Source organism: Rattus norvegicus, chromosome 6, assembly GCF_021556685.1.
Source record: "Rattus norvegicus strain SHRSP/BbbUtx chromosome 6, alternate assembly SHRSP_T2T, whole genome shotgun sequence".
NCBI classification, from domain to species: domain Eukaryota; kingdom Metazoa; phylum Chordata; class Mammalia; order Rodentia; family Muridae; genus Rattus; species Rattus norvegicus.
In genome coordinates, this window is record NC_141539.1 from 129188006 (window position 1) to 129201979 (window position 13974).

General features: G+C 43.3%; 1 protein-coding gene across 1 annotated transcript; it reads right to left on the reverse strand.

The window, feature by feature from the left end:
- Positions 1–295: 295 nt before the first annotated feature.
- Positions 296–10268, reverse strand: Serpina3j (serine (or cysteine) peptidase inhibitor, clade A (alpha-1 antiproteinase, antitrypsin), member 3J). Its single transcript, XM_087554966.1, has 5 exons — positions 10145–10268; positions 7891–8537; positions 5720–5993; positions 4647–4797; positions 296–1193 (listed from the first exon to the last, which is right to left on the reverse strand). The coding sequence occupies exons 1-5, from the start codon at positions 10243–10245 to the stop codon at positions 993–995; spliced, it is 1374 nt and encodes a 457-aa protein (XP_087411092.1). The 5' UTR covers positions 10246–10268; the 3' UTR covers positions 296–992.
- Positions 10269–13974: the final 3706 nt, after the last annotated feature.

Genomic DNA, 13974 nt, shown 5'->3' on the forward strand with positions numbered 1-13974 from the left:
TTGATTCATCATCCACCTTCCAACCACAAGTTTAATACCCAAGGATCAGATACCTTGCTTGGTGTAGTTTGTCTTAGTGTCATCAGAGAACTTAGAAACCACAGTGTCTAGCTGTGTATCATGGGGAAAAGATGAAGCTTCTGTGTTCATCTGTTTCTGCATTTATTAAAGGGAGTAACAATAGCATATAGGTCACATCGTCTGAGAGATTATATGACTATCTTTATTCCCTGTTGTCACCAGAGCCCACTCCCTGCCAACAGGAGATGAATGAACAATGTCTGGACACATTCTGTGCAGGTAGACATTTATTGATCCTTTACTCCTACCCTTCCTTTGCTTTCAAACCGTCCTCTGAGTTTGGTCGGCTGGGAACTTAAGAAAAGTTGACTACTCTGCTGTGATTAGGAATGCTAGCAGGAAAGGAGCTCGTGTGAGCATCAGGCCACTGAGAAGTGAGGGATCCAGTAGTGTGGAGAGGGTCTGCAGGCCCTGCAAGGCTCAGTGGGTAGAACAGGAGTGTAGTAGTACAAGAATGAGGCAGAAACTGGGCACATGGTTCCAGATGCTGCAAATTGACTCAGGGAAGCAAGTTCCCAACTTGTGCCTTGGCCTGTTGTGCATACGGAATGACCAGTGAGCTTGCATATTCCACCAACATTGCAGAAGCAGAAGAGAGACATGAGCAGATTATATCTGGGCAATGGACCTAATGTTGGGCCCAGGTTTTTGGTAGAGGCAGACAAAGGGGAGCAATCATGGGGAGAGGAAGAAAGGAAGAGTTCAGGCTCAGGAATAGGACCTAGTGTGGCCAAGAGGACTAGGAGCCTGACACAGACCATCCACCAGCTCCTGTGCTGTGAGACTAGTGAAGACAGTCAAAGTCACTGTTTAATTGCAAACATGCCACAGCCTATCAGAGGATGGAAGCCAAAAAGCACATAGAGACTCAATCTGTTAACTTGGAAAGAAGCCCCACATCTTGGGAAGTTCTAGTTTTCTAAAGGGTTGATTACCTTGCGCATAAAAGAGATAAGCTCAGAATTTGGTTCTAAAACCATGTAGAGGAATTTCCTGACAAAGTTAACAAACGTATCATTAAGTTTTGCAGGCCTGAAGTTATATTCGACTCTCGTAGTGGCCTCTGCTTCTGTGCCTGTCTCAGCCATGCCCAGCACAGTGTTGTGGATCATCTGTAGGGAGAGAAAGACATCACTCAATGGAGACCGGGAGGGAGGGAAAGAGGCTTGGAGCAAGCAGTGACAAATGGTTTTATCTGCTAGTGAAATTCTTTGTTCCTTCCACAAGCTGGATTACTCAAGTCTCTGCTCAGGGTGTGAGATGAGGCATGCCCTTGGTCTTCTCAGTGTCTGAACCTGTACTACCATCGAACCACTACAACAGGAGGACAGGAGTAGGCAATGCCAGGCATTTTCCCATAGGCAGCCTCCCAACAGCTCTACATTAAACAGCGAGTGCACTGGCAGCCATGCAGGTTTCTGTTGAGTATTGTTATCTATTGTAATGCTAACTGTGGAGGCCACTAGGACCTGGTTGTTTCAGAAGAAGACAGGGTCTGCACTTAGATGGTAAGTGCACTGTCCCCAAGTTATTTCTGGTTGATGAATAAAGCAATCATGATGCCAACAGCCAATGGCTAAGCAAAATAGAGATAATTAGGGTTTAGGTTCCTGGGCTTGGGGTTCAAGAAGAACCACCAGGAAGAAGCAGTGCAGGAAGAGGAAAGAGAAACCACCACCATGGGTTCAGAATCAAGAGAAATATAATGTTTTTACTTTTATATATAGAGGGATATAAGTATATTTATTCACAGAAATATTACTCTCCAAAGAATGGAGAAATACAAAAATTGATATACACGCTCTAGGTAAAGAAGGGAGATATCAGTTGAAATTGATGAATAAATAAATCCAGGCTTTGAGATCAATATATAGTAGACTAAGTCATGAACACAGATAAAAAGAAAACATAAGGTAATAATTAGTAATAATTGCTTTAATTATCAAAATTTAGGGTTTTTTATCAGTTCAGTGGTTTTAATGGTATTAAAAATACTCTGTGTGAGAGGTCAAAGTAGATCAGGACTAAATAAAAATGAGCCTGCTAAATTGAGTCAGTTTAACACTTTTGATGATGGTGGGTTGGGGGACTAAGCAGATAGACTGTGTATTTGTTTTAACAGGAAAGAAAAAAGGCTTTGGACTCCTTACAAAATAACAAGGATAAGATTTCATAGAGGAAGAGTCCCTGAATGTCTTGGCTACAGCCTGGAAGCAAAAAAAAAAATAAAAAAGACCAAACAGGACAGGTGACATGATTGCTTATCCCTCTACTTGGGAACAGCCCTGAAACTGGCTGAGACTTAAAAATACCTCTAGCCAGAACTTCAGCTATACATAGATGATAAATCCTGTTGGCATAGAATCCTCAAATTCGTCATGTCATCCTTTCATATGGCATGAATGAAGATTCATTTTGACTTGGTTATTAATCAAACTAATTTATAATGGGACATTATTCTTTCTCCTGCTCAAACAATGAGCAAAATTTCATCCTTAACTCATCTGTTCACCTTGCCCATTCTATCAAATGTCTTCATCGAACGAAATACCAAGAGGGCAGACCCGATCAGCCTCAGGGATATGGAAGTGACTCTCTGTTCCAGCTCCCTGCCTGATCATGCCTAAGCAGATGCTGTTTCCAGAGACTTCACTAAAGAAAAGCTTCAGAAAGGGCTGCTTATGCCGATGACCTCGGTTCATCCAGTCTTTCAGATGGTTTCAGTCAGGACTTCAATTAAGCTCTGAACTTTCTCAACACATAAAAACAACAAATAATGCCAGCTAAATTTATTTTGATTTAATTATTTGCCTCAATTCAGCATGAAGCAGATATAAACTGGCTGTCTTCCAAAACCCTTAAGGAATATCGGAGACTGACCACACAGTCACTAACAATTTTTCAAATTCTTGAAGCCACATCCCCACATATTCAAATATATATTCCTTCTGAAATCTCTGATGGAATTGGACTAGTAACAGTCTCACAATTGAACTTAAGTTCTTTAGCATTAAAGAAGGTGTTCTAGATTTAAAAGGATAGTTTTCATATGATAATACAAGTTAAAATAAAAAGTGGTTGGCATACAGAATTATAAATTCATTAAGTTAGGATAGTTGGCAAAATAATTAATGTAAATAATGTAATGGACTAGATGGTGTAAGTGTATATCATACCTTATAATTTTCATAATGGCTCTATTGTATCAATTTACATCTGAGTGAAAATAGCTTTTTATTGGATTAAAATGGGAATAGTTGGAGATTGGTGTTTTGCTATCCATTGTAATGCTGTGGAGTAGGGTCCAAAGACCTGGCTGTCCCAGAGACAAGGTACTTAGATGCTACATGCCCCTGTCCCCAAATTGTTTCTGATTGGTAAATAAAGATGCCAATAACCAATAGATGGGCAGCAGAGACATAGGTGGGTTTTAGGCTTCACAGGCATGGATTGTGAGGAGAACCATGAGGAGGAAAAAGTGAAGGAAGAGGAAGGAGAAGTCACTATGTGTTAGGAGTCAAGACAACTTGGCATGGAGGGCTGGCCAATTGTAGTTAAGAGCACCCCAGAAGATACATAGTGAGTAATAACTCAGGGTTTCCATAGGAAAGTAGAAACTAATAGTGTAGAGGCTAGGCCACTGCCCAGTTATTGTTTAAGTTTTATTATAAATATAAATCTTGTGTATGTCTTTCATCCAGGAACTTAAATAGCTAAGGTGGGGTAGAAAACTTTGCTGGGAATAAATAATTTCTACAACAAATTTCAACATTTCTTATGCTCCAACATCGTTGTGATATACACCAGCATTGCACGGGGCATGGCTTCACATTTCCAGACTACCATGGGCTGGTGGTACAGATCTTAGTCCAGGGCTCTGAATGGGCCCTGGACAGCACAATAGACACCAATAGTTTGCACACCTAAGAAATGTGGTATAAGGGTCTAAGGGGATCTTTCCTCCTATTCTCAAGTTTTTCATTAGAATTGCCAGTTGCCAGTGATCCCTCCTTATTACCTTACTGCTACTATTGTGTGTTCTAGTCAAGTCGTAATGGCTGAGCACTGCATCAAAGAATCTCAGGGCCTTCAGTTGATTGTGGGTGGCCATGTAGTGAGTTATGGATGATTCTGCAGTGGATTTTGGGTGGCTCTGCAGTGGACTGTGAGAAGCCCTGCAGCATAGCACAGGATGGTTGATACCCATGTGATCTAAATCCAAGCATAAACACTTGCCCTACATTGTCAACTGCATGAGTTCAACACCTTGGTGTACAGAGTGACTGGTTGCACACTCTTAGAAAAAGTATCTGGGCTATGATTTATCTCTCTTAGGCATGAGGGATCACAGGCATGCAGGTTTTCTCACACATTGAGCATCCTTTTTTTTTTTTTTTTTTTTTTTGGAGCTGGGAACCGAACCCAGGGCATTGTGCTTGCTAGGCAAGCGCTCTACCACTGAGCTAAATCCCCAACCCCCACATTGAGCATCCTTACACACCCACATGGTCTTCACTGTCTACATTCAGAATCCAAAGTGAAAGATCCTCTGTTTCATTTCTTACCTGAGAGACTCTTACGTCCTTGGCTCCTGCGATCCCTGAAAGATCAGCCTGTGTGTTGAACATGTCCATGATGCCCAGCTCTGGAAGGATGTTTTCTAGTTTGTAGGTTTTGGACAGGGAAAACTTGGGTAGGTGGAGCTCATCTATTATCCTGATAATAAAAATATTTAAATTAAAGAGCCACAAGAACCTGTGTCCAATCAACACAACATATGTCTGAAGGGTAATCTTTTATAAGAGCCCTGTTGCTGGAGAAGAGTCCTCTATCCACCCATGCTTAGACCTCATGATTTTCCTAAAGCATTAATTATTCATCAGGGCCTGAGAGAATTTGAACTCCTGGCTTGATACTAACTTCCTTGAATGGGAAGATTTTACTTCTAGATCTGTAAAATGCAGCCCTTCCCTGTCATTTTGACCCTAGATATCACCTAATGACCCTTCTATTCACAATAGGAGACTGCATCAGACTCCAGCATTCCTTACCCTTAATTGTCCATCTCAAACTCACCACTGCATCCAACTTCACTTTTAACTTATTAAATAATGAATAGTTCTGTTTTCATTCCCCCAAACCCTGTCATCTTTCTCAATTAGTAGATAGCCCAGAAGGATGAGAGTTTTGTGTCCATTCTTCTTGATACTCTCTCAGAGTCTAAGTCAAGGCTTGGCACATAGTAGGTCTTCAATTTACCATTCCATGAATGTGAAAGAGTGAGTAATAAGGTGTTTTGCAGGTTACAAGTAGCGCAGCTAATTTTCAATGGTGATATCCCAACCACAATTAGTTCTGTCTTCCAAAGACCCACTCAACATTCATTGTCATTTATAGCCTGTTAGAGACAGAGAAAACCTCCCCTCCTGGTTTGAGGTGCTCTCATTTAGTCAACAGGAAAATCAGACAATAAATAATAGACAGAGGAAGGAAATTAAATTCAACTCACACATGACTCCTGTTGGCACCTTAACCACTACACTGGATATAAGGGAGACTCTGAGGTACATGGACACTGGGTATCATAAGAAGAGCAGTACAGGGATCAATTATGGTTCTGGGTCCTGAGGATATGCACCTGGGTTTCAGAGAGTCCGTCCACTTCCTGAGGGTCCCTGGATGTAAGCTGGCTTCCACCTGCTCCATCTTGCCCTGGTCAGGGAGGATGAACATGGCCTTGCCATGGCCTTTGTAATTCAGCTCCACCACAGTACATTTCAGTTCCTCATCCCAGAAGTAGGGTGTGGTCAAGTCCTCAGTTTTCATCATGAGCACTTTCACGGGCCTCCTGCTGTCCAATATGAATTTTCCCATGAATGTGTCATCAGGGTCAAAGGGCACACTCCACTGGCCTAAAGGTGAAGCAAATCATCACATTGTAATAGCTTAAAAACACTCCAACTCCTCCCTATCTGTGCTCTGCTTCTGAGTTGTGAGAGCAATTCACCCTTTTTCAGTCACCCAGATTTACCCTCAGGATGGCATATGCTCAACTGGAAAAAAATCTTGGTAGGTAAACAATATGGTAGCAATGAAAATCCAGGCTTAGTTTGAAAAGGGTACCTCAAGACCACAGCTTAACTACATGAGCTCCTCACACAGTCAGGCGTGTGTGGTGGAGTGTGTAATAGAGGCCAGAGTGAACGTTGTGAGACTGGAGACAGGGGAGATGTGAGGGTCCTTTCTTCCTCAGTGGAACCATGTTTAGAAGGCAATAGCTTGTGGGATATGTTTTAGTAGAAATAAACTCCACAGATGGAGTTCTCCCACATCGTGAGCAGTATACAATTTCTTAGACTGTAGGGAAAATATGAGTAATTAGTCCTCCTTGCCCACATGGGAATTGACCACATTGACAATGAGAGATATCAGCTCAAGCTTATTTCAGATTGCTAATCCCTGTACCCAGTAACAACACACATTGTGGGTCTTGATGGTAAAACAATTCCTTGTTCTCAGCATCTCATAGCATGAACATACATCCTACCTCAAATCAAGGAGCACTTGAGACTGTGTCCTGTGTAAGTGAGACAGCCATTCCTACAGTCTAACCCTTCAGGCGGTCACACTGCCTTGACCATCCCCAGCCCACAGCAGCTCTGTCATCTGTCCTCTGCCTTCTATCCTCCTGAGCTCTGACCTCCTGTTTTATATTTCTCTCTACTGTCACCTTGATTTTCCGCCTAGAGCTGAGTCTTTCCCTCCCTATATCCCAGACTAACTTTAATTAGCCCAGATCCACCCAACGTCTGGTCACATCATTACTTCTTTCAGGCAGTGATTTCTGGGATGCCACACTGCTCCCTGGTCTCTATCGGGCAGGGAGTTATGGTTGTGGGTTCCCTGGACTTTCCCCCAACTAATCTTACCTATACTGTCTCCAACTGAGTCTCTGAACATCATGGTGACAAGTCCCAGCAGATTCTTTTCCCCAGGAATATGTCTTAGGAATTCAGATCTTTCATATATTAATTTTATAAAAGTAAAATTCTAAGAAGCAACCAGGCATTAACACAGAACACTGCCTGGTTCACAGTCCCCTTTTCTAATGACTTTTCCCAGTCCCTGATTCTCCATGCTCCTATTCAGCTCATTACACATTAGGGTCAGGGGAGAAGTCCTATGTAGGAACTGCCCTCGGGGCTCTTCACTAGTTTTTAGTTATGATGTTTTTCCATTTAGATTAGGGTAGCTAGCCTCCTTCAGATCAAGAATTCCCAGCCCACCAGGACCCTGCTGGAGACCAACACATGGGCTACCTCATGTGGAAACGTATTAGAAATGACTGATATGGTCAGACTGAGGGATCTGATTTGTTTATGGTAGCCATGGCTTCAGCCTACTCTGGAGGGCAGGCATGTGAAGACAGGGTATTCTGTTAGTAAGTTTAAGTCACAGCCCAATTCAACACTCTTGGATTAACAGTTCACTGCTTCTGTTAGGCATGTTCTAGGAATTACATCAATATCTGAAAAAATCTTACAGGAGAAGTAGGCTTTGTGTAATAAAGAGAGACACACATGACTCTGAGGACCTGGGCACCTTCTTTCCAGTGGTTAGTATAAGGATACAGGTTCCCAGGCAATCAATATCTGAAAAAATCTTACAGGAGAAGTAGGCTTTGTGTAATAAAGAGAGACACACATGACTCTGAGGACCTGGGCACCTTCTTTCCAGTGGTTAGTATAAGGATACAGGTTCCCAGGCAACATCCTCTCCCTCAATTCACCAAACAATGATCATTCTTACCTGTAAAGAGGAGGAAATTCAACATCACTATCGATGTTCTTTCCTCTAGTTCTGTGACCATTTCCTTGATTTTCCCCTGGCTCTGTATCATCACATAGTCATTGATGAACTTTCTTGCCTCACAAGTCTGCTGGAAGTCAGTTGCGAAGACCTCAGTCTGGTACAGAGCCCTTGCCTTCTCCTTAAAACCATTCAGGATCTGCAGGTGCTTTTCAACAAACAGGAGATTAGCTCTGCTTATCTGTCCCTGGCCCCCTGGCTGGCTAAGCCTTTGTAGGAGGTCCCTATAGTTCTGGTGGATGTCTATCTCAGTGGTCTCTGTGAGATTGAACTTGAGACCTTCTAGAATCTCCTGTAAGGTGTTGCCCTTTGCGCCCAGAGACAAAGAGGCCAAGGCAGCTGAGATGCTAAGTGGGGAGAAGGCAATATTTTTATTTGGATTCTTCAAAGCCAACTCTTTGTAGAGACTGAAGGCAAAGTCAGTGTTGATGGAGGCCAGTGTCCCACTGTCCAATTGTTTTTTAGTATCTTGGTCCTTCTGGACTTCAGGGTGCCTTCCTAGTGTGCCATCTCTGCAGCAGAGAGCAGCAGGACAGATCACGGCCGTGATGATCCCCAAAACTACAATGAAGGCCATCTTCTCCGTTCTTTGGGATGAAAAATAAACATCCTTTGAGTCAGGGAGCACCAGCTGATGCTCTGCCCATCTCCTACTTCTCCCACCTGGCAGACATTATGCCCTGCTCTGCTGTGCTACCTGTCTCTTTGACTGCCCATGGGAAGTGTTTTGGAAACTCAATGGCATTGCTATATAATTTGCTCCCGCCTACCACAGAGGAACTGCTGTTGCAGAAGCCTATTTCTCCATTTAAAAGAATAGCATTCAGAAGGGGAGGGTCTTTTCAGCCCCACAAATGAAAAGAGAGAAGAACCTGGAGCTTGACACAATCATTGTGCAGTCTTAATGTATAATACATTCTCCCTTTTGGGATTGGCATAAGGTCACATTAGAGGTCAGGAAACCCTCTTCCTTTGCAAGTGTGCCCTCTCCTATCAAGAATCTCTAATCCACACTGAAGAAAGGAACCTTGGATAAACTTTGTATCCCTTAATCTAGTGCATGTTTCTGGGAGTCAGGAGATTAATTGAGAGAAAACATTGGATATATCTGGCTCATTGCCAAATCCCTGTCATCCCTGAGAATACCTAATAGAAGGACCAATAGGGAGAGGTTTTTACAACCTTACCAGGGTACCACCTGGCCTCAGGCTTGGGAGGCATCCAGACTAGAAAAAACCAAAATGGTTTTCAAGTGTCTGATACCTGTACCAGATTTTAATTTGTCCGACAGTGTGGCTGTGTGGTGGCAAGCAAATATCTAGTTCTCTGTAGGCAGCCTGTTGTGTGCCCCATTGACATGATTGGGAAAAGTGACTGGCTCATTACGGATTTTGGAGAGGATGTGGAGCATGTCTAGAAGGCTAAGTCTTCTATACTCCCCTTCAGTAAAGAACACACTTAACTTTTTGATAATGATAAACGTAGCCTCCCATTCGCAACTTTTGTCCACACTGTACAAGAGTTGAGATGGGAAAGTAGATGAGAGAGAGGAATGGAAAGGCAAGGAAGGATAGAGAAGAAAGGGGACAAAATGAGTTGTGGGAGAAAGAGGAGTGGAAAAGTGCAAGGAAGAGGGGGTAGGGCAATAAAAGAGGGAAGAAGGAGTAGGATGAGAGAGCCAAAAGGAAAATGGAGGGGAGAGGAGACTGAAAAGGTGTAGAATGGCTGAGCTGTTGACTTCTTTTTCTTGCTAGGTGAGAATGTCGACCTTCTTAGCCATGGATTTCCCAGGGAATATTGTGGTCCATGACCCCAAGGTATCTCCTGTCTTAAGTGAGTGTGGCAGTGAGGCCACCTCTCCTAGATGAATTCTCTAATTATCCTGTTCACTCCTGGCCATTATATCAACATCTGAGCTAGGCTTGGTCTCAGTACTTCCTCTGTGGAAGGCCAGAAGGAACAGGCTCCTCTCACTTTCCAGTAGCATAGCCCATGGCACCTGCAACTTCTATAGCCTTGATGATCTAGACGAGAGAGAAGTTTCTATACATTACAGACATGTCCCCTGACTCAACCCCCATTGTCTAAGAATAACTTCTCACCACCCAAACCAAGACTGCAAGTCACAGCCAGTAACACAACCTTGAGAAGACTTCTGTCTCTGTCCCCAGATAGAATGTTTTCTGTAGATTACCTGCAGACACGATGCCAGCTGCCAGTATCCTTGTTAGGTGAGTCCAGTGCAGCGTTGCTGTCTTTCTGGTGTGCTTTTTCCTCTACCACACCAATGTGCATTCATCTCCAGGGACTCCTCCCTGCTGTTACAAAATGCTAATCAAGACATCCTGGGTTCTGTGCTCATATTTGAGATGGACAGACAGGATGATTTATGGTGAGAGTGACTACAGGCTTTATATTGCAGAACACGACCTGGTGGGAAATCCACTAATAGCATTCTAAACTAGAGGCCAACTTCTGTTTCTGTAATAGCTTAAAGGTCAGTCTGGAACTGGTGAGTAGTCAAAGCCAAAGACAGGGCATCAGCCCTGACCCACTTGTCACAAGGAAGAGAAGAGACGAATCTTCCCAAGTTACTTCACAAAGGATACAACTCTATGTCTGTGCTCCTTGGTCTCATTATGGAAACTCACAGAATAATAAACACATGTCTCAATGTTTACAGGCCTTTGCCTGCATCTATATTACCTTCCTTTCTGCCAGAAAGGCTATTTCTTAAGGGAGGCCGCCTGTGCTTGGCAGTGGAGGAAATCGAAAAGAGCCTGTGTCTGCAGAGAGTACCTGCCTCGTTAGAATTTCTGTTCAATGGAGAGAATGGAGTCTGGAGGATATATCCTGAGGCCTAAGACCTAAGACCTATCTTGCTTGAAGTTCCCTGTAAAGAGAATCTCTTGCCTACTCTATGTACAGAACCATCCCTTTTCAACCAAAACCTGAGGGACTATTAGCTGAGGCAGGAAATAGGAGGTGAGACATTTGGTAGAGAGAGGAACTCTCTGATTGAGTCAGGTTCAGGAAGAGAGTCTGCCTGGACTTTGAGGAGACAGATCAGGAAAAGGAGAGGTAAGCAGCTTCATGGCAAAATTTAGACTAGTTCAAATGAGATAATTGGGTTACAAGGTAGGAGAAGTGATACAAAGCTTGTGACTCAGGCATTTTATTCATAAATAATGTCTCAGAATCATTATTTTGGGAACTGTGGTATATTGGACAGTTCACAGTTACACTTTTGGTTTGATGTTTTGCTTTCTGTATGTCAGAACCAAAGCCTGTGACAACAGAAACGATTACCTCAGCAGACAACTAGGTGCACCCCAAATGCTAAGAATGGCAGCTCATGATGGTTTGAGCCTTGATGAGCTTCCCCCATCTTGTCGAGGCTGCCTCTCAGGCATCCACCCATGCCCTTTCAACTTGCCTTCATCTGTGACTTTCTTTTTTAAAACTGTAAAGTATCGATGAGACTGCTTCCACATAGGAACAGGGAATTCATGTAATGGAAATCTGTGTTCTCTGACTGCTGTCACCCAAAATGGCTCAGGAATGAAGGTTCTTTTTCCCTTTTGGATGAGAGTTGTAAATTTTGTGTCAACAGTGCTGTTAGATACTCAGTAACACCTTTTTATTCCCAAAGTTGCTGTCCCATATTAGAAGTGCACGTTCTAAGAAGAAGCAATATGGTGGGGAAAATAAGATTTATAGTGGGTCACTTCATGCCAAAAATGTAGATCACCTATGACCATTCCTGTTTTCCAGGAGGCACCCTAACATCCCCACAATTCTGCTACTTCAGGAAGGGACACCTAAGTCTGCTTCAATTTAGATAACCTGAATCGGCTCACACCTGCCTACCTGCTGTCAAAGAAATATCTGTTTGTTCCTCTGATACTTTGCTTGTTCTCCTGCACACTGACACAGACACAGATACAGACACACATACATACACATACACACACACACATACAGCTACACACAGACACACACACTCATACACACACATGCATACACACACAGAGGTGTGTTGGGGAGAGTGGGAGAGAGAGAGGGGGGGGTACATTGGCAAATTTCATCTCTAATAAATTTTTTTACCAGGTTATTGTCCATTTTGATGCATCACTGCTTCCTGGCTAATGTTTGACTCTAACTAAAACGAAGTGCCATTTTTATACACTTCCCAGGGAAGATGACTTTGTTTGGCTGCATGCTGTTGCCCACCATATTCGCCCTCCCTGTTTAGAGTTGGCCTTTCTAGCTGGTTTTCTCCTCCTCTGTGCTTACTAGATTTATTTCAAATCAACACAACTAGCCTGAGTTGAGAAAATGTAATCTTAAACGACAAATGCCTATGTAAGGTCTGGTTCCAGGCAAGCACATAGGATATATTTTTAATTATGTTAAATTAGAGAGCTCAGCCAATGAGGGTGCTATCATCTCTGGCTCATGGTCCTGGGCTTTTATAAATAAGGAGGCAGAGCAAGCCATGTGAAGTAAGCCAGTAAGCAGCACCCCTCCATAACTGCTGTAACAGCTTCTGCCTACTGCTTTCTGACCTGTTTGGCTTTCTGTCCTGATTCTCCTTAATGGTAAACACTGTTTAATATACAGAAACCCCTTCCTCCCCAACTTGCTTACTGGTCATGGTGTTTCATGACAGCAATAGAAACTATAACTGAGGCATTCCCTTACTTTGTCCTCTCTTCTCTAGACACCTACATGCTTAAGTGGCATTTTGTAGCTGACTCATCACTGCTTATCTTTCATTGGATTACTGGAGCCTGCTGTCTCTCTGTTTTTCTGGACTCCTGGATCCTATGGAATAAATGCCCGTCAATGCTTCAGACAGCTCCTCGTTGCACTCCTATATTCCCCATCTGAAGTAAAGGGATGCTTGTCCCCTGTGACGCTGAGCTTCTTTCTGACAAGTCTTTCTCTTTGGAACACCCTCAGACTGAGACTCTGTCCCTACAGCACTCAGAGCTTCTTCCCTAGCTGTCTCTCAATTTCTATGCTAATGGACTCCTCTTCATGGTGGCATTCCTTTACACACTTTCTCATGTCTCTCCACCTTCCTTTTTCCTCTTAAGTTCTCTGCTGCCACCTTTTCAAGGTTGCCATTCTTCTGTTTTCTCTGTCTCTGTGACATGCTGAACCCTGAACTCTTCCCATTCCAAACTTAAGTCTTCTACTCCACTTGCTTGTCACCTTAAGTCACTTTCCATCCCCAGAACTGGAACTGTCATTAAGACTCACCACCTTCTCTTTACTCCAATATGCTTCTGCCCCTATACAAGCTTGACATTATCAACAGGCAGGAAATGCCATGTGTGATTATCAGGTTCTCATTTACCTGCACATATTCTGTCAATGTGCCTGTGAGTGGTCTGAGAGGCTAGCTTCAGTCTTCCTTTGCCCTTCATTCCTGGCCTCCAACTCTTCCCCATGCATTTACAAGATTGACCTGACAACAACCTAACATCCTCCCGAAGATGATCAGAACTTAGAGCTTCTGTCTCCCTCTCCCTTCAGCTTTGATCTACAGGACACAGCCCTTCCATGGGTCCTGATGGAGTCTTTAACCTTTCTTCTGAATCATCCCAAAACAATTGCATTGGAGCATGGAGTGTGTTTTATTAAGATCCTCAACTTACCTTTTGCTCCACTCACTGAGCCCTTAGACTCCTTTATAAAGATCCTTGTGGCTCTTCTCTCACTGAGACATATCACAGACCTATCCTGTGCAGGAGAAACATTACACTCTGCACTGCATGATCTGCTCCTGTTCACCTTCTGGAAACATCTGTCCTCTCCTTTCCATTGCTCTAACTTACAAATGTATTCCATCTCAAGACATCGGCCTGGGCACTCAGATCCTGAGCGCCCCAGTACTGTGCCCCATTTCACAGCTCAGTTTCTCATTCCCTTAAATTCTGGCTCATGTGGATCTACCTGATTTCTGCTCTTGCTGTCTCCAGGGTTCATTTTCCTACACCCTTCTGGAATGCTGTG

Excerpts from the sequence above, each read along its gene's own strand:
- Serpina3j (XM_087554966.1), bottom strand. The coding sequence starts at position 10,245 with ATGCACATTGGTGTGGTAGAGGAAAAAGCACACCAGAAAGACAGCAAC. Across the intron at positions 8,538-10,144 it reads AGCTGGCATCGTGTCTGCAG|AACGGAGAAGATGGCCTTCA; the intron begins GTAATCTACAGA and ends TTCATCCCAAAG. Across the intron at positions 5,994-7,890 it reads GAATTTCCTCCTCTTTACAG|GCCAGTGGAGTGTGCCCTTT; the intron begins GTAAGAATGATC and ends CTTCACCTTTAG.